The sequence below is a fragment of the Corythoichthys intestinalis genome, chromosome 12 (genome assembly GCF_030265065.1).
Source record: "Corythoichthys intestinalis isolate RoL2023-P3 chromosome 12, ASM3026506v1, whole genome shotgun sequence".
Lineage (NCBI taxonomy): Eukaryota > Metazoa > Chordata > Actinopteri > Syngnathiformes > Syngnathidae > Corythoichthys > Corythoichthys intestinalis.
The window spans coordinates 9,661,025-9,687,400 of record NC_080406.1 but is presented as its reverse complement, the minus strand read 5'-3'; the positions used below and the strand labels follow the sequence as shown (position 1 = coordinate 9,687,400).

General features: G+C 40.1%; 2 protein-coding genes across 7 annotated transcripts in view; one reads left to right on the top strand and one right to left on the bottom strand.

Moving 5' to 3' along the window:
• rev1 (REV1 DNA directed polymerase) overlaps positions 1-21,715 on the bottom strand; it is a 32,767-nt gene extending 11,052 nt beyond the window's left edge. The window contains exons 1-16 of one of the 2 annotated variants that reach the window (XM_057851668.1): positions 21,478-21,715; positions 16,669-16,744; positions 14,842-14,971; positions 14,572-14,740; positions 12,355-12,750; positions 9,615-10,285; positions 9,437-9,535; positions 8,198-8,314; positions 6,485-6,608; positions 6,289-6,417; positions 4,692-4,846; positions 4,495-4,614; positions 4,198-4,418; positions 1,388-1,560; positions 1,076-1,293; positions 799-992 (exon numbers count right to left, since the gene is read on the bottom strand). In XM_057851668.1, the coding sequence (XP_057707651.1) occupies positions 799-992; positions 1,076-1,293; positions 1,388-1,560; positions 4,198-4,418; positions 4,495-4,614; positions 4,692-4,846; positions 6,289-6,417; positions 6,485-6,608; positions 8,198-8,314; positions 9,437-9,535; positions 9,615-10,285; positions 12,355-12,750; positions 14,572-14,740; positions 14,842-14,971; positions 16,669-16,734 (2,982 nt within the window). In that variant the 5' untranslated portion in view covers positions 16,735-16,744; positions 21,478-21,715. The remainder of the gene's footprint in view (positions 1-798; positions 993-1,075; positions 1,294-1,387; positions 1,561-4,197; positions 4,419-4,494; positions 4,615-4,691; positions 4,847-6,288; positions 6,418-6,484; positions 6,609-8,197; positions 8,315-9,436; positions 9,536-9,614; positions 10,286-12,354; positions 12,751-14,571; positions 14,741-14,841; positions 14,972-16,668; positions 16,745-21,477) is intronic. The other variant, XM_057851667.1, reaches the window with a different exon arrangement.
• Positions 21,716-21,897: 182 nt separating this feature from the next.
• The window catches only part of LOC130926649 (rho guanine nucleotide exchange factor 7-like), a 157,711-nt gene continuing 153,232 nt past the window's right edge, over positions 21,898-26,376 (top strand). For 4 of the 5 annotated variants that reach the window (XR_009066265.1, XM_057851674.1, XM_057851673.1 and 1 more), the window contains exons 1-2: positions 21,898-21,966; positions 22,076-22,146. The gene's annotated coding sequence lies outside the window, so the exon portion shown is untranslated. The remainder of the gene's footprint in view (positions 21,967-22,075; positions 22,147-26,376) is intronic. The other variant, XM_057851670.1, reaches the window with a different exon arrangement.

The window sequence follows — 26,376 nt, the reverse complement described above, 5'->3', positions numbered from 1 at the left end:
AAAGACTGGAAGATAAATTTGTGTATGAGACAGGCAAGACCAGAAGTGCGACCCGACGGTCGCGCTTTTGTGCGCAAGTTATTTTTTAGAGCAAGAGGGGAAGAGAGATAGTTCGTTGCTCCTTGACTTTTACATGTCCAGTAGTTTTAAGGCATTTCAATTGAAAAATGTCCTAAGTGTGTTGCTAAGACCCATGTGCATCTATAAGAGGTGGGTACACGAACCCTCTTGTACTGTTTAGCCTTTATTGTTGTTGTCTTTGAGATGTTAATAGTTAGCGCCGAGCGCTAAGCTAATTAGCTAATTCACTCACGAGTATTTTGTATGCAGAACGTGTAAAACCATGATTAAGTACAGCGGTAACACTACAAACTTGCGAAATAGTACAGGTTTATTGGTTAAAAGAAGTCTTATTTCTGAAGACACTTTGTTTCCAGAAAATGTGGAATTCATCCCACCTGTGTTAATTTTATTGTATTGTTGAGAGAAACAAGTACTCCCTTTAAAATGGTTAATGTTTTTGCACTTAAAAAAATAGATAAGCAAAAAAGCAGCTTGAGGGCAGCTTTTTGTTGTATTGGCATGTTTCCATCATTCCTGTTGAATCATTAGGATATTTTAAACAAATAATGAACATAAATTTGTTTGGCTACTGTATTAATTAGTAATGTACGATGCGTCGATAATCGCGATAACCGTCAATACCGTGATCATCGTTCATTAATCGAATCGTAGCTCCCTGAATCGTAATCGAATCAAATTGTGGGGTGCCTAAGATGGCACACCCTTAGTTCCTACCTGTGAAGGTGAAGGGATTTCGATACTGAAGTTGAGGCGTGTTCTAGGGTGTTTTGGCGTTTGTCTGCATGTTATATGTTCTTTGCTTGTTCCTGGAACCGATGCATTTGGAGAGTAAGGATCCTCAACGGGTCCAGGCGATACAGCTTGAATAGTGTGTGTCTCTTCCTGATGTCTGTTGTTGTCACCAGCATCTATGACACAGATTTGAATCTTCTTCAAGCTTCAAACAACAACAGTAAAAACTGCACATGAACCACGGCACAAAGACGCCAACCTCTACTAGTGGACGTATGGCTGAACAACATATCCTTGATAGAGCGTGTTCGAAGGCCGGTGGTGGTGTTCTGAGCGGAATGACTTCCCTCGAGAACCTGGACCTGGATGCCTAGGCCTCGAAGGTCCTTCACTTGCAGCTTCATAGAGTGCAACATTTTGATGACTGCAGCTGCAATCACCTGGCCACTATCAGTGGACTGTGCTAGCATCACTGTCCTAATCAAAGGGCGACATGAAAACGAGATTAACAGAGTACTTTTAAATACCAACGCTCTATAATGAAAACTCAATAAAAGAAACTCTCTCTCACTTGGCAAAATTATCACATATTCCATGTCCACCGTATTTTGCCGTCTCCTGGGGTGCACCTTCCTTGCGGACCATAACCTTGAGGGTCACTCTGCGTCCTTGCAGCCCAGCTTCTTTAAGACGTCGCTGCACTTCCATGGAAAGGTTGGATAGGAAAGCCTCAGCCTCATCAATCTGCAAGTCAAATTGAACTCATAGTCAAGATCTGGAATGCCTACCTACCAATCAAGTGTTAAACGAACCAACCAAGTAACTCTTATTAGCGGACTTTTCTAATCAGGTAGTCCCCAGGTTACACCGTACCCTACTTATGTGAATTTGACTTTACGACGCCGTAGTCTCGTCTGCTAGACTCCAGTCCCCCCATCCCCCCCCACCCTTTAAAAAAAATTTTTTTTTTTTTTTTAAAAAAGATGTGTAAACAGTCCTTGCCATGTCAGGATCCCCTTGTCCCCCAGCAGCGTTGCCGCACATTCATTTCCTTGTTCTTATGCTGCTGCGTTTGAGTTCGGACATCGGGCTCAGGTTAAGAGTGGACGCTGGTGACCTGAGCAGCCATGATATCCCCAATCTCTCGCCTCGCTACTCTTTTTTTTTTTTTTTTTTAAAAGCCCGAAGAGTCATTGAATATAATCAGGAGTGCACATATTTTTTTTGCCCAGGTTCTCAGATGAGGACCTGGGCAAAAAACTGGTCCTTGGTCCTCATTGAGCTTGAGAGCTGACCTGCCTGATGCGATAATATTATGACAACTTTTACTTAGAGCCAATTACCTTTAATTAATTATATTAACAATTAACGCTTGATTAACATCAACTGGCACAACAAAATTGCCATTACTTTGAAGTGAAATGTAAAGAATCATATGCGGTTCCCACATTAACTCCAAGCCTTTGTAAAAGTGGGATGTCCTCCTCATAAGAGCTCATTGAACGTGCATATACAGCTTTGTGAAATGCGAGCAAAAACACGTTTGTCAGTGCATGGCGCTGTTCTTCATTAACTTTATTCCGCCACTTGTCCATAGGGCGAGTGGGGTCCTGTCTGACATCGATAGTTTGCTTAATTGCCACATGCTCTGTTTTTTTCGTGCTTTTCAAAGTTTGGATGGCTGAAATTCTTTGACCCTACATAAAATGGGCTGCTCTAATCAGCGACATTCGTATTCTCACGGCAAATTTTGCATTCATTCATTCATTTGCTTCTAGCCATGGTACCTCCTGCAGCCACTTTTCAGCAAAAGTCCTTTTTTTCGGTAGCTCCAGTGACGTCTCTGTCGTCTGTCTGTCTGTCTTTTGACGGGGGTGGTGGAACACAGAAAAAAATTACTCAGTAAGGCCTGGCTCTTTGACATTTTGAGAAGTGATTTTCTCGTGTCCGCCGCAAATACAGTGGTCAGCCATCGGTACGCAAAAGCGTATGGAAGCCGTTGAGGGCCAGCGCGTTTGTCTACGTCCAGTACGCATGCGCGCATGCGGACCACTTATGTGCACCCCTGAATATATAAAATATAATTTACCACAATGTACCTCACAGTATCTTATTTTTTACTTTCTCTTATTAATGTGACATATAATATATGTTTTTGGACAGTTATTTTGAGGTTCAAGGGGTATCTTGGGGTACTTAAATGATTAATTCGTAAATACACCAAAATTCAGGTTATATCGCTAGCCTAGGAACTAGTGTTGTTTTGGTAGCCATTTTTAATTTTCGTCTTAGTCTTTTGGATGAAAATACTTTTTAGTCTTAATGATTAAATAAAAGGTTCCCAACAATTTTAAATGAACATGCCAAACGACCGCATGTAGAGGTGTCATGTACTGTAGAGTCTACAACTGTAGAGTCTACAAGGACATAACCATTTTCTCAATGATGATACACACTCAGCAGGAAAAAAAGCATATTATTTGCAATTAATTATATCACCTAGACGACACGGACTGTCTGTAAAAGAGTGTAAGGAGACTCGGAGTCACTGTGCTAAATGCTAATGCTAACGCTATGCTAACGCTACTAAGTTAGTTTAGTGTGTGATGATCACTCAGCTCAGACCCTTAAAGGCTAAAGCAACATGGCATAGCCAAGATAAGAAAACAAAATTTAGCAAGCAGCACTTAACACATGTTTCACATGGGGGGGTCATATCACGTCATATGAGTGACACGACCAAACACTGCTAAATGCGTTCTAACTACACATACAATCAGAAAATATCACACATTGTGAATGACATTATGACGGAACCTATGGAGAATTTTTATCTCGTTCTCATGTCGTCAGATGACAATTGGCATCCATCTCGTTATGTTTTAGTCTCCCAGGACATTTTCAGCTAGTCATTGTGATGTCATCTTCATGGAAAAAATTGTTCGTTGACGAAATAATTTCGTCATTGTTGACGAAAACAACACTGCTAGGAATGGAACTCGTTCGTAACCTGAGGACTACCTGTAATGTGTCTTTCATCGAGCGATTAACTACTTCCACCTGACTGTTATTTAACAGTGAGACTGATGTATTTACGCCCCGCCACAAGTGAGGCAACCAAACCAAACCAATATGAGGCAATTCCAGTCAAAACTACCGAAAAGGTACAACAGGAAAAAATGTAATGACCTGTGCTCGTTTTTCAGCCACCAGAAAATATGGCACTATTGTCAGAGAAGAAGTGTACTACCCTGGACACTGTACCTTACATGCTATAATAATGCAAAGGAAGGAAAGACATAATGGAGACATAAAGCTCATTTTGAGTTTATCAGAATTTTTGGATCGGATCTCATTGGACACCATAAGTGGCAGTCTTACCTTTTTAAAGCGTATATTGTAGTTCATCTCTGCTGAAACGGACTTTCTTTGCTTCTCGTAGCGTACAGGCCGGTCGTCGAGACCCCTGCAGAAGCGGAACAATGTTTGTCCTGAGCGGGGTCCAAACTTCTTCTGCAGCTGAGTCAGAGACACCTGCCGGAGGTCCCCACATGACTTGACCCCAATAGCTGCCAGCTTTTTGCCCATGACAGGCCCGACACCTGGAAAGAAAAAAAGTACAGTGCTCAGCTGAGTGTGTACGCCATAAACTCAACCAGGAGGAGGCGCTGTATCTACCTGGCAAGCTGGTTACTGGTAAATCCCTGATAAAATCGTCTACTTCCTCTGACTTTAAGAAGTACTGCCCGTCTGGTTTGGCCTTGCGTGTTGAAAGACGGGCCAACAAGATGTTGGACCCTAACAAGTTGAGGTATAAGACTGAATTCTAAATGCTTGCTTCAATTGATGTATTCTTCACGACAAGGCCAACTCACCCATGCCAACTGAAGCGCAGCATCCCGTCCTCTCCTTGATGTCTGTCCTAATGGCTTTAGCCAGATCTTCCGGGTCGACACCCAACTCAGCTATGAGAGCAGACGCATCCAGTAGTAGTTCATCACAGCTCAGAGCCTCAATGTCATGGCTGTAACTGTAAACATCACAGTGCAGAATACTTTACAGTGCATTCAGAAACTTCACCAACTGACTACATGAACAGTCATGTGAAAAAATTAGGACACCCCCATAGACTTCATAATGATATTGACGGGTCAGATTCGACCTTCACTAAGCCACGCTTTAAAGTAGGGGGCCATCCCAAAAGCCGCTTCAGTTTTTAGCAATTGGTCGCAGCGACACATGCAGCGATCCAACGCCGGATTTATGTTGAAAAAGTATGAAAACTGTACCGCATTCAAACAGAAAGGATTGTCTCAGGAGTGATTTGTTTGAGGATTCAAGGTAATGATTATATTTTTCTTTTTTCACAAGAATTTTCAACCTAAAAAGCTCTTTGTTGTAAGGCTGCCGCCACATTGTCAAGCAGACTAGCATCATTCTTTGACATATTTACGCAAAATAAATGTTGACCGCAGTTTTTTTTTTGCTTTTAACCAAAAATCGAGACTGTTTTACATTCATATCTATAAAGAATTCGGGGATTTAAGCATGTATTGACAATACTTTTCACCGGAAAAGCTCTGTTTACATAAGGCGGCTGCCACATTGACTTACAGACAAGCATCATACTTCGACATATTTACGTAAGATAAATGCTAACTGCACGTTTTTTTGTTGTTGCTTTTAACCAAGAATCGAGGCTATCTTACGTCCATATCTATAAAGAATTCAGAGATTTAAGCATTTATTCACAAGAATTTTCACAGGAAAAGCTCTGTTTACATATGGCGGCCGCCACATTGACTGACAGACTAACATCGTACTTTGACATATTTAGGTAAAACAAATGCTAACTGCATGTTTTTTTTTGTTTTTTGTTTTTTTTTGCTTTTAACCACAAATCAACTGTTTTACGTCCAAATCTATACAGAATTCAGGGATTTAGGCATTTATTCACAAGAATTTCACCGGAAAAGCTCTGTTTACATATGGCGGCCGTCACATTGACTCACAGTCTAGCATCATACTTCCACATATTTACGTAAAATAAATGACTGCAGGTTTTTTTGTTGTTGCTTTTAACCAAGAATAGAGACGGTTTTACGTCCATATCTATAAAGAATTCAGGGATTTAAGAGTTTATTCACAAGAATTTTCAACGAAAAAAAGTTCTTTGTCTGGGATTCCACTCTGTCAGCTTTGACGGGCCACGCCAACAATACAGGCCCCCTATTTATCGGCCCCACCAATATCATCATGAAGTCTACGCAGCAATTTTTAATGGGCTACAATTCTTTTTGATTGATAAGTCGTCTCCATGTTATTACAGTATATTGGATAAATCACAATATTAGTTGAATTTTGGGAATGATGGGACAGATTAATAACATTTCCATTCATTTTAATGGGAAATAAAACTCTAACCTCCAGTATTTGCATTTCAAATGAAAGTGAGTACTGTGTAGCACTTACCCAGCCAACGTCTCGTACATGGTGAGAGCCACCTCCTTGTAGGCGTCAAAGTCGTACGGGACAGACTGCAGAGTGGGACACAGCTTTTTGGCTTTGCCAAAAAACATCCCGTTTTTCACACCTGCCTGTCTGTGAGTGAAACCCGATGCGTCTGTTAGTCAGCGAGTAAATGTTGTTAGAAAGGCACGTGTCCCACCTTGCAGCGTAACTGCAGGATGCAATTTCTGCCATGGAAAGAGCAGCGTCCTGGTCGACTCCATTTACATGTATTTCTGCACTTTCTTGTGAAGTAGCATCGTGTAAATACTCAAACTGTTCATCTGTGAGGCAAAACAATTTTTCGACATGAACACTGTACTTGAAATATGTATACACTTAGAGCAGTGGTTCTTAGCCAGGGTTCGGTGAGTAAGTCTAAAGAGTTTGGCGCCGACTAAATCTAGGAAAAGTGACATTTAAGACCAGGTTTTGGACTGGTTTACCTCAAATTTACAGGTTTTATTCCATTTCTTTCAATAGCGTACCACACGAATGCTATTTTTAGACCTTAACGTCGCATCATAAAGCTGAAGTGGGACATTAACGATGCGCCCTCGCATAAAAACCATTATATTTCTGGTAGTTTTCTCCGGTAATCTTTCAAAAACTAACATGCTGATCAAACACTGCTACCATGGCACTTGTAGAAACCACTCTAGACATTACAACATATGAAGGATGTTTTCTTCATCGTTTCCCGAAACCAAAAAAGGAAAAAAATGTGAAGCGTGAAATGTGATCAACTTGCGCGGACATTTAACCCCAGTATGCTGAAGCCATTCACATTTCATGTGCAGTAAACATTTTGTTGGTGGGCATGGTCCTTCAGAGGATGGGGAGGTAAGTCATTTTGATATTTTTTCCTTATTTTTTAGTGTGGCGTTTTGCCGTGCTGCTTCTGTATGACAATGAATGACCTGAAAAAAATATCAAAATGGTATCTGACTGCCACCGTTACCTTTTCTGTTGTAAAAAAAAAAACTACTTTAGTAAGAAGGAAGTGTAAATAAATTACAGAATTAACATTTGTTATTAATGAAAAAATTAAAAATGTTCGTTGGCCGTCAACGAGAAGCATTTGCGATTGCTACAAAAAAATAGCAATGTAAATTGCCCCCAAGAATGGTCAGAGACGCAAGACAACCAGAGGATATAACATATAAGAAAGCATATGGTTATAAAGGATAGATTGTTGAAACAGGAGAAAGTCATTGTCAGTGGCATGAGAAAAAGGTGTCGATAAAAAAGCTAAGGCTAAGTTTAGGTCGGCTCGTTTCTTTTTTCCGTCTTTTTCAGCCCTCGACACTCAAGCCATCTCTTTAACTGAACATTTGTATGTTCTTCCACATCTTTACCAGTGAATTTGGCACCAGGGACGTCATTTTCGGACAGAATTGGTGGGTTTAGCTCTGTAAACGATAAACATCTCCTTCGTACACTATTTCTATTCATTTCCAAACAGGAGCATATCCCCCTTTAGCAACAGTAGATATCGTCATGATTATTAATGAGCAGAAGTGACGTGTTGCTTACGGTACACCATTGCTACTCCTCCATATGATGGGAGGAGAAACTGGTTTGCCAAGTGGAAGGTTGACCTGCACGTGATGTGAGGAAGTATAACAGACCTATGGGCAGCGTGGACTCAAATTTTGACCAGTTTAAAAACATGCTGTCAAAATGTATAGAGAATTGAACAGGAATTTGCTTAGATGTTAGCTTAGATACTATGTATCAGTTTTAAATTGGACAAAAAATTACTTTATTATTCAATTCAATTCTGAAGTGTTCGGTGAATGCACAAGTGAAACTCGTGGGTTTCGGAATCTTTACAAAGGTTAAGAACCACTGACTTAAGAGCTATTCTCACCAGGTGAAGCCAAAGAGTGTTTCCTCTGGTAGTACTGCTGCTCCAACTGTGGGTTGGCCCCTGGTCTTAAAGGCACATGCATATGGCCACGGTTACTAGTCACAGCAACAGGCTTACCTTTAAGGGAAAAAAATGCAAAGAAAGTCTAAAATTTTGTTGACCATTCAGTGCTGCATTACACTGCTAAATACAATTAATATACAAGGGGAGGAACTATTGCTCCTTTTTCAATGCATACCATTTGAGTAATCTCACTGCTGGTTGCTCATTGGTGGAGCAGATTTGTTTGTCTTTCTCATAGAGTTTACTGATATGATAAATTGAGTCAAAGACCAATAATTGATGAAGTCGCTGCTAAGAAATATTCTTAATTTAATAATGGATATAGTTCAAAGCATTAATTATAAGCATTTTTTTCTTGATTCGGATGACAAACTTACCAACTTTTAGCTATATGGGCCTAATAAGGACAAATACAGTGAACCCTCGCTATTTCAGACTTCAAACTTTGCGCCCTCAGTCCATCATGGATTTTCCAATTTAAAAAAAAAAATACAGATGAGCAGTCCCAAGCCGATCACGGAGTCTCACTCTCCCTCCTGTAGCTCTTTGTTGGTCAGGCAATGCACTGGAGTTGCTTATTAATGTTAACGATGATTGAAAAACGTTTAATGTTTGATATTGCCACAGATGCCTGGAAGCCGAAGCTTTAAAGCGCCGCAAGCGTCAATCATTGTTTAACTTGTTAAACAGTTGCTGTGGCAACTCATTGTGAGTAAGTGGGCAGCTTGAGCGGATTTCAGTGTATATATACATACACATGAAAGTTTTTTTTTTTTTTTTTTTTTTTTTTTTAAATTATACTTTAAGAAAAAAAGTGAAAAAAAAACCTGTCTTATATGTATCGCTTTCCAATGCTAAATTTGAATAAATACACTGTGGGGGCACCACTTCACGGTTTTTCACTTGTCGTGGCGGTTCTGGTCCCGATTAACCGCGAAAAACGAGGGACCACTTTAGTACTTATAGTAAGTGGAATAATCTTACTCATTAAATTGTTAACTAAGCTTTAACACTCAAAACAAGAAAATTATTTGACTTCATTAAAGAAAATCTTAAATGAAGAAAATCTTTTTATCTTAAGATGGTATAAAGTCGCAGTATAGTTTTTGTTATTCGAGGGCACTGATGTTGTGTTTAAAAAAAATTTTTTTTTTTTTTTTAAAAGACTAGTCTCACCTTTGAGTTCAGGTCGATTTCGGATACCAACAGACACAAAGAAACAATCCATGTCCACGTGGAGGATGCAGGATTTAACTGCAAAATGTGTCGGTGTAGCTGACAAATTAGAAAAAAAAAAATCAGGGGAGGTTTTTCGCAAGTATCGATTGTAACACTCATTTGTTGCTTTTCATACCTTGGCTTGTAAACGCACGCTGCGAAACCAATTTCCGAAGTCGTTCTTTGCCTGGAAAGGACGCACCGCCCGTGGCCTTTCGCTTGCTGTGAAGTTCATTGACGTACTCAGAGAAGCCTGTCCTCCACGTAGAGATCTGATGTAAACGTGAGTGCGCGTAATACTCCGAAATCAGGCCTCCAGTCTGAGCCAGCAGCTGAGCCGCAGATCCAGATGCCGCGGCATTGGGTTGAGGTCGGACTGTTGAGTGGCTTTCTGAGGCAGGGCGGGATGAAAAGGCATTTTGGTGACTTCCGTTCAGACGCACGGGAGCATGCGGATGAGACGTCGGGGAATGAGGAATTTTGTCGAGATTTGAGTCGACTTGTTGCGGTGATTTTAGTGCATCTTTTGAACATGATTCCTCGAGACAAAGAGGCAGCAGGTCGGACTGCTTTGGAGGACTGTTGGGGAACTCGTAGGGATCTAGTTTGTTTGGGGAACTGTCTATTCTTTCAGGGCTCATGATTCTGCATTCACTCAGGTCCTTGGGAACAGAAAGTTTGTCTGTAACAAGGTCTTTTGACTTTAAGGCACCATTAAAAAGAAGAGTGTGTCCATTGGTGAGTGGGGAAGGGGCTTTGATACACTCTGGTATCAAGTCTGCTGTTGAGGTTTGCAATGATCCATTCCTGCAAGTTAGAAAACAAATAGAAATTATTCTAATGAAAAAATAGAGGAATAGGAATACACTAGCAATCCTGCTTCCAGAAGTCCTAAACTACGTCTACACTAGGACACATAATTTTCTCCAGGGTATCTTGCAGATTATTTTTATACCTGTCCGCACTACATCTAACGAGCTAAAGTTTAAGCCCCCCCGCGTCTGCAAGGTATGGCTACATTTACGCATACTACTTATACGTAGAAAGGAGCAGCCTCATGTGTTACGTCAACGTCCGCACGGTTTACCTCTGAACCGGAACCTCATTACTCGCCGTTGGGAAATTTCAAAATTACTACACCTTCTAGACCAGGGGTTGGGAACTCCGTTTTGCACTGTTTTTCCTGTGAATGCAATTGAATGCATCACCAGGAAGCAAGTGAAGGGAGAGCACACTCGGCTTTTACGAGCAGTTTCCGAGTTGTGCACCGCTGCTGGCTGATCAGTGACTTAACGCGTGAGACGAGCTTGTAACGCTCATCTCCGCGTAATCCGAGATGGGCTAATGGACTAATGGGCACTGAAAGCACATTACTGCGACGTACGTTTGAAGGTTCAAGAAAAATGTGTGAATGCATTATCAGCTCATCACAGCTCGTTCATGTCGAACCAGCCGGCCAGTACCCCATGTAAAATTACGGGATGGCGGAGAGGCAGATGCACTCATCAGAAGGGATGATAAACTGTAAACAATGACGATGGAAAAGAAAAGAGGAGCAGGAATGCCACGTCTTGATCGTCTGCCTCCATTGTTTAAAATGCCATCATGACGCACTAAAAATGGCGATTGCACACTCCATTAAGTCACTTCCTTTGTATCCGATTGTTGTACAGAGACAATCGTCTTTATTAAGCGGCGGGCAGTATTACCCGACTAAATACTCTGTGCAAGAACTTACACGGTTAAGAAGAACATTAGTGTAGCCGACATCCCGTACAGTCTAACTAATTACACGTTTAATGCCATTATCCGTCCGAGTGTAGACGTAGCCTGAGTCAAATAACACAGCTGGGATTGCTAGTGTCGAGGAAAATTTAATTCACAATCTGCTACAACCACAAGGAATGCGATACACTACATTGCTTTAACTCCATGCATGACCACTTTTTTAAATTTCTAATTGCAACTTAGACTTTGTAAAACCTGTAGTCTATGTATTACATCTCTATGTTGCTTTCCTGTCCCTGTCATGCTTTTGTTTTCCCCTGAATAAAAACGGTTTCCATTACAGCAAACAGGTGAACAGCTACCAATCTCCAAAAAGGCCACATCGATGTCCTGCATCTTCTTTTTAGCCAAGCTAGGTGTACATTAACCCAGCTTCAAATCTGAGTTTTTCTCAAACTGCAGAATTGCGCTTTCATTTCACATTCGCAATAAATGCATTGAAAAAATGAAAATACCTAAGCTTAGCCCCAAAGTGTCTAAAAAAAAAAAATTAACAAATGAGAATCCAAGCACGACAAAAGAACAATTGGCTAATTTGCTTGGCAAAGATCCGCTAGCTCAAATGCTATAAAACATTATTTTATTTTACAATGCTCTTAACAAATCTTTCAACACACATATTCGAACGAATAACTGCTAAATATACATCTTAACTAAATTACGAATGCATAAACAAAGGGCTATATAAATACATTTGATTTGATTTGAAACAATAATATTAGTTCAAATAAAAACTTACAACCTTATGTTGGTCTTAACAGTGAGCAGCTGGATCAAGCCATGTTAGATGAGTTATGTCATATTCACTCTTCCAATCAGGGCATTGAATGCACCCAAATCAATAAAACTAAATGCAAACACTTTCAAAAGAAACTATTACAACGCCACTGTAATTAAATCCTCGAAGCATCAAAATTTGATTCAAAACTTTTTCTAATCAAATTACTCGAGTTAATTGATTAATAGTTGCAGTACTAGAATCACTCAATATTCAAAACAACATTTAACACATTTTCTTTGCTGAGCAACCAGTTCTAATACTCCAATTCAATTAAAAACACAATGTAGTTTTATAAAGAAGTACTCACACTCTAATTTCCACTCGCGTACTGCCGGGGGTTTGAGGTTCAGGTTGGTCTGCACTCTGTGGCTGAAGAGCATGAGGTGACAAGACTCCTAAAAGTGGGTGCTTTAAGGATCTTGATTTCAATAGTGAGTTGTGGGAATTGCAGTGTCTCGGCTCGACACTAAAGTGACTGTGCTCAGGGTCGGAGTGAGAGGATGCTGAGGGGCTACGATGTGGGTGGGATGAGGGGCTCTTCTGGCAGGAGTTGGAGGTCTCCTGGTTGGGAACACTGGAATGACTGTGACTGGGTCCAGCGGTCTCTGAGGTCTGACGCTGCTTCATTGCCGGAAAGAGCGGCCCTTTGTGTTTAGCGTACAGTTGATAGTGCAAGTAAGGGAGGAGACGCCCTGCTTTAATGCTGTTTGGAAGAAAAAATAGGACATTATAATCTTCATATTAAAGGAAATAGCATATTTTCTCATATTTACTGTTTGTATTACTGTTAACACACCCAATACAAAATAAAGAGCAATTACATCATAGTTTAAGAAAAACAAGCTGAATATATTTGATATTATGAACAGTTGGACTTGAAATGATTAGAATTTGCAGCGCCAAGACAATGGGCAGATGAGGGCAGAACAGATACAGGACCAGCCTTCTGACCACGGAAGCCCAACGCGCGGCTCATGCAGCTGACTGAGCAAGATTGACGATGACAAGCAGGTAATAGGCAAGACATCTACAAGCCCACATCTGCACTAGGGCTGCAGCTATCGTTTATTTTAGACGATTAATCGATGAACTAGTTATTCGAATAAACGAGTAATCGGATATGGAACATGAAAAATTATAATACCCGAGCTGAGCCTCAAACGTTATAATAAAATAAGAATTTATGTACAACAAAAGAACAATTGGCTAATTTACACAGCAAAAGTCTGCTAGCTTAAATGCTATAAAACACTTTTTTTTTTTTTTTTTTTTAACAATGCTCTTAACAAATGGTTCGGACACATTTTTCCACAGAAAATGGCTAAATATACCTGTAAACTAAATTATGAATGCATTAGAAAACATGAGCTCAAACAAAAACTTAGCTTATGTTGGTCTTAAAATGGACCAGCTGGATTTAGCCATGTGAAATGAGGCAGACTAGAGGGCAGTGTAGCCACCCAAATCAATAAAACTCAATGCAAACACTTTCAAAATAAACCATTACAACCCCACTTTAATTAAACGAATACTCGAGGCACCAAATTTAATTCGAATCTTTTTTTCCTAATCGAATACTCGAGTTAATCGATTAATCGTACCAGCACTAGTCTGCACCACCAAATCCCACAATCAGCTCTTCTGGACAGTCCAGAAAAAAATGGGGGGACATCTTGTCTTGCCACAAGAAACATCTGATAACGAGAAACACGCGACTGAGAAGTTGACACTCAGCACTCACGTGGCGCTGAGGCGTCAAAATCCTAAACTCTCGTTGCCCTGACAACAGTAACGCCCGAAACCCTCCTGCCCAATCCACACAGAGAATAATCCTAAACAAAGCCCAAACACATCCTTCTTCCAGACCACAGCCCGCCTCATCAGAGCCTTTAAAAGACTGAATATTTAACTAATCGTTGTCATTATTCTCAGGAATCTTTAGTTGACTTGTGATATGGTGACCCAGGATCCAATTTGCCTAATCGCCTGAGTCTCTCTGTGCTGTCTGATTGCTGCCGACTCGGAATAAATTGTCAATTTGTGTTTCAAAACTTTTTTCCAACTTTTAAAATTGAGTCAGTATAAGGGGTTAAAACTAAGGTGAACGCGGGAAGTTGGGCCTTTTGGCCAGATCGTTAGGATTCTGCCGGCCCGGGTCGTTGGAATTGCGCTAGCACGGTTCCGGCGGCTCAACTGCCGTGATTCCGTCAATCTAGCTAAATAGTCAGATTCCTTCAACATGTTCCCATGATGTGTTGTGTACACCAGGGGTTCCCAACCTATTCCACTAAGGCACACTGTGGGTGCAGGATTTCATTCTTACCAAACAAGATGACAACACTTTTTCCCCAATCTGGTGTTTTACCAGTGCAATCAGTTGATTGCAGTCAGGTGTGGCTTGTTTTAGCAGAAGCCTCATTGGTTCAACTGTCTCTGCTGGATCGGCTGGAACAAAAACCAGGACCCACAGTGTGCCTTGAGGACTGGGTTGAAAACCCCTGGTGTACACTGTAAATAAACTCACCTGTCAGTAATCCAACCAGGCTTGATGACTTTCTCCCCTCTCAGCTCCTGAATTTTGCTGTTTGGCAAATTGTTGGCAATGATATGAGTGGTCTTGGAGCGGGAATAATAGACATGAAACTGTCCACCGTGCAGCATCATCAGCCTGCGGAGCTCATCCGCACTCGGTTCTGCCCATACGAGACAAGAAAATAAGAAAAAGATGTCCTTTCTAGCCCATCTCACACATCTCGAAATCTCAAACAACGCTTTAAAATCTAACAAGTGTCACCTGTGTAGCCGTTAACATAGATCGCCACCCCATTAAAAATGCTGGAAGTGCTTTCCTTCTGTTTCTCCCGGGGAGCATCACTTTTGAACTGCTCCTCCAACTTTGACACCTTGGCTGCCATGTAGCCCCCCTGTAAATAAGAATGGGAATGATAATACTCAGTTGGGAATAGGGTGGGAACCTCTGGGTACCTTACAGTACGATACGATTTGTGATACAAGGCTCACGATAATGATCTCAAGTTATAGCGATAGAACAATTAGCGATACATACTGTAGGTCAGGAAATCATTCCAGGATATTATACAAAACAACTAATAAACAGGAAAAAAAGTTATTTTCATCCTTCTGCTGTGAATCAGAATTAGTTTATCACTGGTAGACATCCAATCCGTTTATCCGTTTAGCGCTGTCAATGGCAGCCAGTGACATAAAGTAGACAATATTCTAATGGAAGATTTTGGTAGCAACCTGTTTGGTAAATGGTAAATAGACTTAAACTTATATAGCGCCTTTCTACCTTTTCAGGCACTTTAACATTATACTCAGCTACGTACTGGTGATGCAGCACCAGGAGCAGTGTGGGATTAAGTATCTTGCTCAGGGATACTTAGATGAGGTTACAACATTGTCATACCCCAAGTTGGGAATGATAAGACACAGGGGTGCACATAATTTTTTCGCCCAGGTTCTCAGAGGAGGACCTGGAGATGTGACTTGGTCCTCATTGAGCTTGACAACCGAACCGCCTGATGCGATAAATTTATGACAAGCTTTACTTAGAGCCAATTAACTTTAATTAATTATATTAACAATTAATGCTTGAGTAACATCAACTGGCACAACAAAACTGCCATTACTTTGAAGTGAAATGTAAAGAAATAAACATAAACGCACAAATTCAAAATAAAGGGCGTTATGTGGCTCCCACATTAACTCCAAGCCTTTTTAAAAGTGGGATGTCCTCCTCATAAGACCTCATTGAACGTGCATGTTTAGCTTTGTAAAATGCGAGCAAAAACACGTTTGTCAGTGCATGTCGCTGTTCATTACCTTTATCCGCGACTTGTCCATAAGGCGAGTGGGGTCATGTCTGACATCGATAATTTGCTTAATTGCCACATGCTCTCTGTTTTTTTCGTGCTTTTCAAAGTTTGGATGGCTGAAATTCTTTGACCCTACATAAAATGCGCTGCTCTTATCGGCGACATTGGGATTCTCACGGCACATTTTGTATCGCATTTCCGTGCGAGCATCATTTGCTTCTAGCCATGGTACCTCCTGTAGCCACTTTTCAGCAAAAGTCCTTTTTTTCGGTAGCTCCGGTGACGTCTCTGTCATCTGTCTGTCTTTTGACGGGGGTGGGGGAACACGGAAGTAATTACTCAGTGTGGCCTGCCTCTTCGACATTTTGAGAAGTTATTTTCTCGTGTCCGCCGCAAATACAGTGGTCAGCCATCGGTACGCAAAAGCGTATGGAAGCCGTTGAGGGCCAGCGCGTTTGTCTACGTCCAGTACGCATGCGCGCATGCGGACCACTTATGTGCACCCCTGATAATACATCTCATGTAACCTCAGTTCAGTTAACATTTTAAGAATGAAGGCCTTTCGTGGCAGAGTGCGACATCGGAAGGTTGTACACAATGGTCTCCACCTAGCTTCTCAGTACAATATGGCTAAAGTGACACAAAGAAAAAGGCCGTAATTTATCGTGGATGAAAAGTCAGCTGCTGCTATATCATGAAAGTCAATGTTGTGAAAAATGGTGTTTTGATTTAAGGTTTTTAAGACTTTTTTTTAAATTGTATAAGTGCTAAAACGTGCTCACCCTCTCAGCCCAACCATTGTCCCCACTGGCATTGGCTTTCTTCTTGGTCCACGCATCCCGACTCATACTGAGCTACCTGAAAACAGACACACACACACAAAACATTGTCAAAACTGGACTGTACAGAGAACAGACAGAAATGTGACTTTACTGCAAATTTTTAAAAAATGAGAATTTGGATTAGGTTATATTAAAAAAGAAAACAACACTGTCACAATCTTAAATAAAACACACATCCAGGCCAATCTCGATTTTCAAATGTACACAATTTCAAGGTTGCTTTGCGTAGTGTACGCCAATAGTGTAGTGCAACACTATTAGTGCTGCAACGATTAATCGATTAGCTCGAGTATTCGATTTGGGAAAAAAGATTTGGAATAAATTTTGCTGCTTCGAGTATTCGTTTAATTAAAGTGGCATTGTAATGGTTTGGTTTGAAAGTGTTTGCATTTAGTTTTATTGATTTGGGTAGATAAAACGCCCTCTAGTCTGCCTCATTTCACATGGCTGAATCCAGCTGCTCCCTGTTAAGACCAACATAAGCTAAGTTTTTGTTTGAGCTAATGTTTTTTTTCAATGTATTCGTGATTTAGTTAATAGGTATATTTAGCTGTTTTTGTGGGAATATGTGTCTGAACCATTTGTTAAGAGCATTGTAAAAAAAAAAAAAGTTAACATTTTATAGCATTTAAACTAGCGTACTTTTGCTATGTACGTTAGCCGTTTGTTCTTTTGTTGTACATAGATCCTCATTTCTTCATTTTTTTCTACTGTTTGAGGCTCAGCTCAGGTATTTTACTTTTTTTATGTTTCTTGTGTTCCTTGTCTTATTGCTCGATTATTCTAACTTACTTGTTCATCGATTAATCGACTACTAAATTCATCGATAGCTGCAGCCCTAAACACTATTAACACGATATTTACTTTTGTCATTTGTTAGCCACGCTAAAGCCTGAGTTATGTTTCAGCGTTGCGGTGACAGTGTAGCGACTACGGCGTCAATGAGCATTCGATAGTTCTGCAGCAAGGGAACGCGTTGCTCTGTAATTCACGTGGCATTGTGTTGGTACGGTTTTGGGGGATTCTTGTCGACTTCCAGTCGTTTTCTTCCAGTTACACAACAATGCCAACGGGTTTGGAACGCTTGAATGTAGATCTTCAGCTCTTCAATATTGAATAATAAATGTTGATCATACAAATGCTGAGGCGCAGGCGACGCAGAAGACGGAAGTGGTTGTTAGCGCAAGAATGTTTGTAAATGGCGGTGATTTCACGCAGAACCGGGAACAACAATCTGAGCGGACCAATCACAGTCCATTTGAGTCACGTCACCACATGTTGACACGACGCGTAGTAAGAATTTTGTGGAGCTGCATGTCAGGCTACAGCGGAGGGTCGTAAATTGGGTCTGCCGCAGAAGCATAACTCAGCCTTAAGCCACATGGTTGCTAACTGTCATGCTATTGTTTAGCCACAACTGGATTCATTACCTTATTGCTATTCATCATTCACACATCCACTAGAAACAGAAATGTCGTTTAATCCGTCTGCAGGCGACCGGGAGATCATTTTACGACACTGTGCGGGTGTGTGCTGGTCCCGGACCCGGCTGCATGGATGGGCATTAGGGGGCCGGGCCCACCCTAAGAGACTGCTGTGCCCGCCCTAACTTGATTAGACTGTACTGTGTAATTTTTTTAAAAAATCTTCCACAAAAACAGACACACAGTAAGAGGACGAACCCTCTATTTATCCTATCTTGATCTGTCGTCATTCAATTCAACCAATCTGAGCAGCGAATTATGGCAATTTCTAGCCAAACACAGATAAGGGGAGCGGGCCGAGTAGCCGGCCATTGGGTGCTCATGTTTATCAGTGCGTATGTTATGTTTACGCTGAAGCACTTTAGTTGAATAAATGCACACAGAAATGCACCATTGTTTTTCGCATACCTGTCAAATTTAACGGTTTTGCCGTAATTTGTAAAAGTGAGCACTGATTTTTAAATGTGTACGCTGTACGTTCAAAATCTGCGCGTTTTTCGTGCATTACGTTTTTTTTTCTCCGTTCGGATTTTGACGCCATTTCGACAACGAGACAATGTGCGTTACGATGCGTTACTACATTGGTCGAATGACGCGAGAAAAGTCAGAGACACTGAGAGAGAAGAGTGTTGTGACACTGTAGCAAACGCGATGCTAGGCGGCTCCAATATTTCCTGACTATAGCCGACAGCCTACAATCTACGCCTTCATATCAAATGCTTATAGACCTACATGCAAAATGACAGACGGCGGCGTTAATAAACAGTCGCTATTTTGAAGCAGTAGACTTCTCAGAAAGGCTCTGTTGTAGTGGACCTTCCAAGCGAACTTAAGTAACTTTTTATCTAAAATACTCCTAAATTGGCAAAATCTTGACTTGAATCTATCTTTAAATGATGAAACAGTTTTAAAACTTTCACATGTCGAAAGTAGACAGAAGGGAACTAATGCAAAAATGGTAGCAATTTTAACAACTTTAAAAGTTGATTCACAACATTAAACAATTTTCAAACATAGCAAAGGTTACTGTTTTTTTTTTTTTTTTTTTTTTTTTTAATGTAAAAAAAAAAAGAAAGGTAACCCCACTTACTTTGCCAACTAACTAATTACTCTTACCTTCAGGTAACTGAGTTACTAGCTGAATTACTTTTTGGGAGAAGTAATTTGTAACTAATTAATTACTTTTTAAAAGTAATATTAACAACACGGGTCATAAAGATGAAGTCTGCAGAATGAAAAGTAACGAAAGTGGAGATTTCATTCTACCAATTTGTTGCCGAACACAATTTGCCTGCAACTATTGCTGATCACTTCTAGGAATTAGCAAAAGAAATGTTCCCTGACTCAAAAGATTGCATCGGTAAGTTAATTTCATCAATTGAACTTTTTAATTTATAATTGGACACACGAACGAACTACCTTCAAGTCAAACTGAATTGCGAGCTGAAGTGCCATGAAGTGCAGCCATCAAGACATGATAGAAATTGCCGAAAGTGCTTCATACAATTATAACAAAAGTCACTGTTAAATTTTAGTAATCATGATGTAGCAGAAGATATTGTTCTTTGATTGCATCAGGTTAAATGTTACAATATTACCAATAAATTCATATTACTTTTAAAATAGAGCTTTATTTTGTTTCATATTGCACGCTATTTACAACGTTGTAAGATTAGTCACCAATTTGTAAGGGCATACGTCACTATTTGTAAGACTGTCAACGGCCTCGGGTTGACAGGTATGTTTTCGTTTGTCTTATAGATTTTACGATGAACTACCACTTGTGACTTCAGTGACAGAAAATATTTCAGTGCACTGATGTAGTAATGTACGGGTAATAACGCCACTGTTCAGGCTAAATTTACGTTGTAGAAGTGTGCCCCCCCCAAAAAAAAATGTAATGCCCCCTCTAGGCATGTGCCGGTATGAGATTTTGACGGTACGATAACCTTGATGAAAAATACAGCGGTTTCACGGTATTGCAATTATAGTTCCAAAATGTGTTACTTTGAGATGTATGGGTTAAAAAAAGACGTTTTTTTCGGGATTTTTTTTTTTTTCCAGAACATATTTTCAAATTGGAACATGAATATAATGTTAAACTAAATAAACAAAAAAATAACAAATATTTTAAATAAAATTAAAATCAATAGAATTTATAGATTAACCACAGCCACAGCTCAGGTTGCTTAAGATTAGAGCAAGAACAAAAATAATTGCTATAAAAAAGTAAAATCATTTCCAAAAAAAAAAAATATATATATATATATATATATATATATATATATATTCCTTTTTCTTTTAATTATTAAATTTATTAGGATCATGGAAGCTTCCACTTGGGGAAAATATATACATACAGTCTATCCTGTATATACATAGGATAATAAAAATATACAGTACTGTGCAAACATTTTAGGCAGGTGTCCTGCCTAAAACCTTTGCACAGTACTGTATATATCTACTGTACGACTTTTTTTTTTTTTTTTTTTGAGGGGGCAAAAAGCTCAAGTGAAGTTTCACCATTTTCAGCCACTGTGTCAACTCTAGTCTACATGTCATGCCTTTGTGTTAAAAAGACATAAAGAATTCATAAGTTATTGAGTTAAAAATGCCCCGCCAAGACACTTCTGGCTGCATTTTTGGGAAATGTTTAACAGCGAATACCGTATTTGGAAAATTTTAGTGGTTTTGAAACCGTGACGTTTTCATACCACGGTAAACCTTGAAATCGGTAACCGGGACACGCCTAGCCCCCTCTGTAATTTCCTTCTGCATCCTCATCGGAAACGCACTCTTCAGCAAGGCAAAACACTACTGCTTTTGTCCACTGGTGTCGCTAAAATCGACCAAAACTGAAAAGTTACGTAGTGTTGCTCTGTAAACAATTTTGAATAACTCAGTCGTAAACTGAGGACACCATGTCTATCTATGTTCTAAGTGTGAAATCTTTCGCACCGTTAAATCAAGTCAATTTTAAAACCAATACATAAGCAAGCGTCGTCGGCATGTCTGGACACGTCCGCAGTTTAAGACAACTTATTGACGAAAAAGAAAAACCTGGCTTGCACTCTGTTAGCTAATATTAGCCTTCTAGCACGACACCACAACTGGAAAATCGCAGAGTTCACGTCAGTTGAAGGGGAAATATTCCAAGCGATCGTGAGCTAATGGCTAGCGGCACGTTGCCACTGCATACAACGGAAAGCTCGCTGACAACACGGTTGTACACAAACGCGACCATGTGACAAACATCGTCGTGTACCTTTTGTGCTGTCAAAGGAGCTGTTGTTCGCCACACAAGAGACTTGCCTCCGCATATGAAGCTCAGCCAACAAACCTCCGGAGAATCTCCTAGACAATTTCCGTCTTTTGTTGTCCTTGTTCCGCTTCAATGAACCTTACTCGGTCATGGTGACACCCGAGTACTTCAACATGCTTTACATCTCATCAACTCTCCATTGCTGCCGCTTCTTAGACGATCCCCTTTGCTTTCATTCTATCTGTCGCGGGATTGGAGAAACGCATACAAAACAAGGTTCCGGTATTCTTTCAAAATAAAACATTTGTCCATACAACGAATACTGTCAACTCTTATTGTTGAAAAACTTTAGGCAAGAACCGGAAATCATTGTTTCTGTTTGAGTAGCTTTAGCTCGTAGCCCATTCACCTGAATTAACTCTTGACATATTACCGCGGAAACAAACAATGGCCGAAGTGAAATAGTGTCAATGAATGTGTCGGTTTCGGAAGGTAACCGTCTTAACGCTAAATTGTGGACACACACCGTGTTTTTCAAAGGTCAGGAGGTCCAGTTTGTGTTGCTAATGTTTCCACGTTTTTTTCTTCTCTCGCTTTGCAGACAGTCGATGGGACCGTCTGGGATTTTTTTTTTATTAGTATCCTCAAACGACCCTACTCGCGTCGCAAAAGGTACGTGTAAATGGAGACAGAATGGGATATCTACCCACCATTTTGGAATAAATTGTATTATTTTTACTTACTTAAATTCTCAATGAACATGCGATTAGAGGAGAATCATATGTAGTGCACGTGCTCACAGAATCAAAGGATTAGGAGGCTTTGACCTATATGGCACGTGAGCCCATTCATTGGCTGTTCGCTGTTGCCATGGTAGCAGACATGGGATGCTGAAGTTTCCCTACTTTTTTTTAAAGGAACAATTGGTGATGGACAGGCAGATATCCATCCCTGCACATTTACAGTCATGTGAAAAAAATAGGATACCCTGTGGAAGCCTGTGTGTTCTCTAACATATTTGGTCATACGGATATTTAATATAAATTTTAACAATCTTGAGCGATTCAAGTAATAGAACTAAACAATTAAAACTGGGGAAAAAATTATAACTTTCTGTAAAATATAATTTTCAATAATGTGATTTCTGTTGAGGAATCAATTAGGACACCCCTACATTCAATCCCACTTAAAATGGCTAAACTCACACACAGGTGTATCCCATCAGGTGCACATTATTAGAATATCATTGCCCAGTGTTTTGAAGGAGGCTTTCCTTATTTAAACCTCAGATTTAGTTTGGTATGCCCCTGACTGTTGAAGTGAGAGAAAACACCATGGTGAGATCAAAGGAGCTGTCTGATGCCATCAGAAAGAAGATTGTAGATGCATATGAGTCTGGTAAGGGCATAGACTTCATAATATATTGACGGGACACGGAGCGCGAGGCTAATTAATAGGGGGCCTATCTCCATCAAAGCTGACTGAGTAGAAACACAGACGAAGAGCTTTTTACGTTGAAAATTCTTGTGAATAAATGCTTAAATTCCCGAATTCTTTATAGATATGGACGTAAAGCAGTCTCGATTCTTGGTTAAAAGCAAAAAAACGGGCAGTCAGCATTTATTTTATGCAAGTACAGTGGTACCTCTACATACGATCGCTTCGACACACGAACTTTTCGACATCCGACGTAAAATTTGACGCGCCATTTGTTTCTACATCCGACGACATGCTCGAAATACGACGACAATGGCAGCACCGCAGACGAATGCACGGCGGATTTTCTTGTGCGACAAATCAACACTGGTTTCAGAAAAGGTTGGTACAGGTGGTGAAACAAGGAAAAAGTTGACGCTTACCTTCTAAATGAAGATGCAAATGACAGAAAAATATGAGCGTAGGGTGGGCATCCGTGAAATGGCTCAACAATACATCTCCACGGTCCTCCTCCGACCATCGTTCGCCAGTCTTTATAAGTTAAGCTGACAATTCTTATTGTGGTAACATCTCCAGAGAAATCGCCAACTTCGCCACGTTTTTATCATTTATTTCACAACTTATTCAAAACAAAAACACCTTCTGTCTGCCGCAATTGACGGTGTTAAGAAAACATTCAAAGTGAAAGTGAAACTCAAGCTCACCGGTCTGCCTCTGGCACGTCAGCACCGCGGTGCGTTCAGGGTCAGCAAAAAACGTCCGCCACATTAGAACCCGATTCGTTACATTAATACAGGAATTATTATTATTATTATTATTATTATTCCGATTTTGATTTATAATTTATTTGTTTTGCTATGTGTAATTGCCATTTGTAATAGTACCAGCAGTATTTTTTAAGGATTTAGTGAAGGTTTTTGGGCTGTGGAACGAATTAATGGAATTATAATGTATTCCTATGGGAAAATCCTGCTCGACATACGACCATTTCGACTTACAAACAAGGTCCTGGAACGGATTAACTTCGTATGTAGAGGTACCACTGTATGTCAAATGTGCTGCTAGTCTTTAAGCCACTGTGGCGCCACCTTACCACCACAAAGAGCTTTTTTCATTGAAAAATCTTGTGAATAAATGCTTAAATCCCTGATTTTTTAAATAGATATGAACGTAAAACAGTCTCGATTCTTGGTTAAAGCAAAAAAACGGGCAGTTAGCATTTATTTTACGTAAATATTGCGTATTATGAGGCCAATGCTGTAGCGGTTAATTTCTCCCGTTTGTTTATTTTTATTTTTCAATGTGGCGGCCGCCATATGTATACAGTGGTTTTCCAGTAAAAATTCTTGCGAATAAATGCTTAAATCCCTGAATTCTTTATAGATATGGACGTAAAACTGTCGATTCTTGGTCAAAAGCAAAAAAAAAAAAAAAAGGTAGCAGGTAGCATTTATTTTACGTAAATATGTCGAAGTATCATGCTAGTCTGTTGGTCAATATGGCGGCAGTCTCACAACAAAGAGGTTTTTACGTTGAAAATTCTTGTGAATAAATGCTTAAATCCCTGAACTTTTTATAGATATGGACGTAAAACAGTCTCGATGCTTGATTAAAAGCAAAAAAACTAGCCAGTTAGCATTTATTATATGTAAATATATCGAATGTGATGCTAGTCTTTAAGCCACTGTGGCACTGCCTTATCACCACAAAGAAGTTTTTTCGTTAAATCCCTGAAATCTTTATAGATATGAACGTAAAACAGTCTCGATTCTTGTTTAAAAGCAAAAAAACGGGCAGTTGGCATTTATTTTACGTAAATATTGCAGATTATGAGGCCAATGCTGTAGCGGTTAATTTCTCCCATTTATTTATTTATTTATTTATTTTTTCAATGTGGCGGCCGCCATATGTAAACAGATGTTTTCTGATGAAAATTCTAGTGAATAAATGCTTAAATCCCTGAATTCTTTATAGATATGGATGTAAAACAGTCTTGATTCTTGGTTAAAAGCAACAACAACAAAAAACGGGCAGTTAGCATTCATTTTCAGTAAATATGTCGAAGTATGGTGCTAGTCTGTTAGTCAATGTGGCGGCAATCTGACAACAAAGAGTTTTTTACGTTGAAAATTCTTGTGAAAAAACGAAGAATATAATAATTATCTTGAATCCTAGAACAAATCACTCCTGTGACAATCCTTCTTGTTTGTATGCGGTACAGCTTTCGTGCTTTTTCAACCTAAATCTGGCATTGGATCGTTGCATGTGGTTGAGAATAACTGCGACAAGTTCGACCGACTGAAGTGGAGTGTGGGACGGCCCCCTACTTGAAGGCGTGGCACAGTGTCTGGGGAATGTGTCCCGTCAATATCATTATGAAGTCTATGGTAAGTGATTTCAAAAGATCGCAAAAGAATATAAAATCAGTCATTCCAATGTCCGGAAAATATTCTTCAAGTGGAGGACATTGAAAACAACTGCCAACATGCCCAGGTCTGGCCGTCAAGGCAAGTTCACCCATTGAGCAGACCGCAACATGCTAAAAGAAGTCTCCAAAAACCCTAAAATGTCCTTATGGGACCAACAGCAGGCTCCTGCTTATGTTGATGTGAAAGTGCATGCCTCTACAATCAGAAAGAGACTTCACAAGCTTAACCTTCATGGAAGATGTGCAAGGAGGAAACCTTTACTCTCCAAGAACATGCAGGCCAGACTGAAGTTTGCCAGAGTGAATGTACGCAAAAACCAGAACTTCTGGAATAATGTTCTTTGGACAGATGGATCTAAAATTGAATTATTTAGACACCAGAACAGAGGACATGTTTGGCGTAAACTGTGAAACATGGATGTGGAAGTGTCATGGTTTGGGGATGCTTTGCTTCAGCAAGACCTGCCAGCTCACCATCATAGAATCCACCATGAATTATATCATGTATCAGAGGGTGCTTGAGGAACATTTGAGATCATCTGTAAAAAAAAAAAATTAAAGCTGGAACGAAACTGGACCCTGCAACATGACAATGGCCCAAAACATTTAAGTAAATCCACCAAGCACTGGCTGAAAAAGGAAGAAATGGAGAGTCCTGGAATGGCCGAGTCAAAGCCCAGATCTGAATCCCATTGAGATGTTTTAGGGTGACTTGAACGGGTTGTACATGGAATAAACCCCTCAAACATCTCATAGCTGAAAGTATTCTGCGTTGAGCATCTACCTGCGTCAAAGACAGGTAGATGGCTACAATAAGCGTCTCACTGAAGGTTTTTCAGCCAAATTTTATTGCATCGTGTGACATATTTATGTCACACTGCTGTTGGTGTAGTATATGCTCCCTGTGGGTGTGGAACTACAGTAAAAAGGAACCTCTCTGATGAGTCGCGTGCTCATGTGAATAGAAACACACCGAACAAAGAAGTGTTGTTCCGCTCCAGTCTCGGCCTTCAATGTACTTAAATTGAAGAAGTACA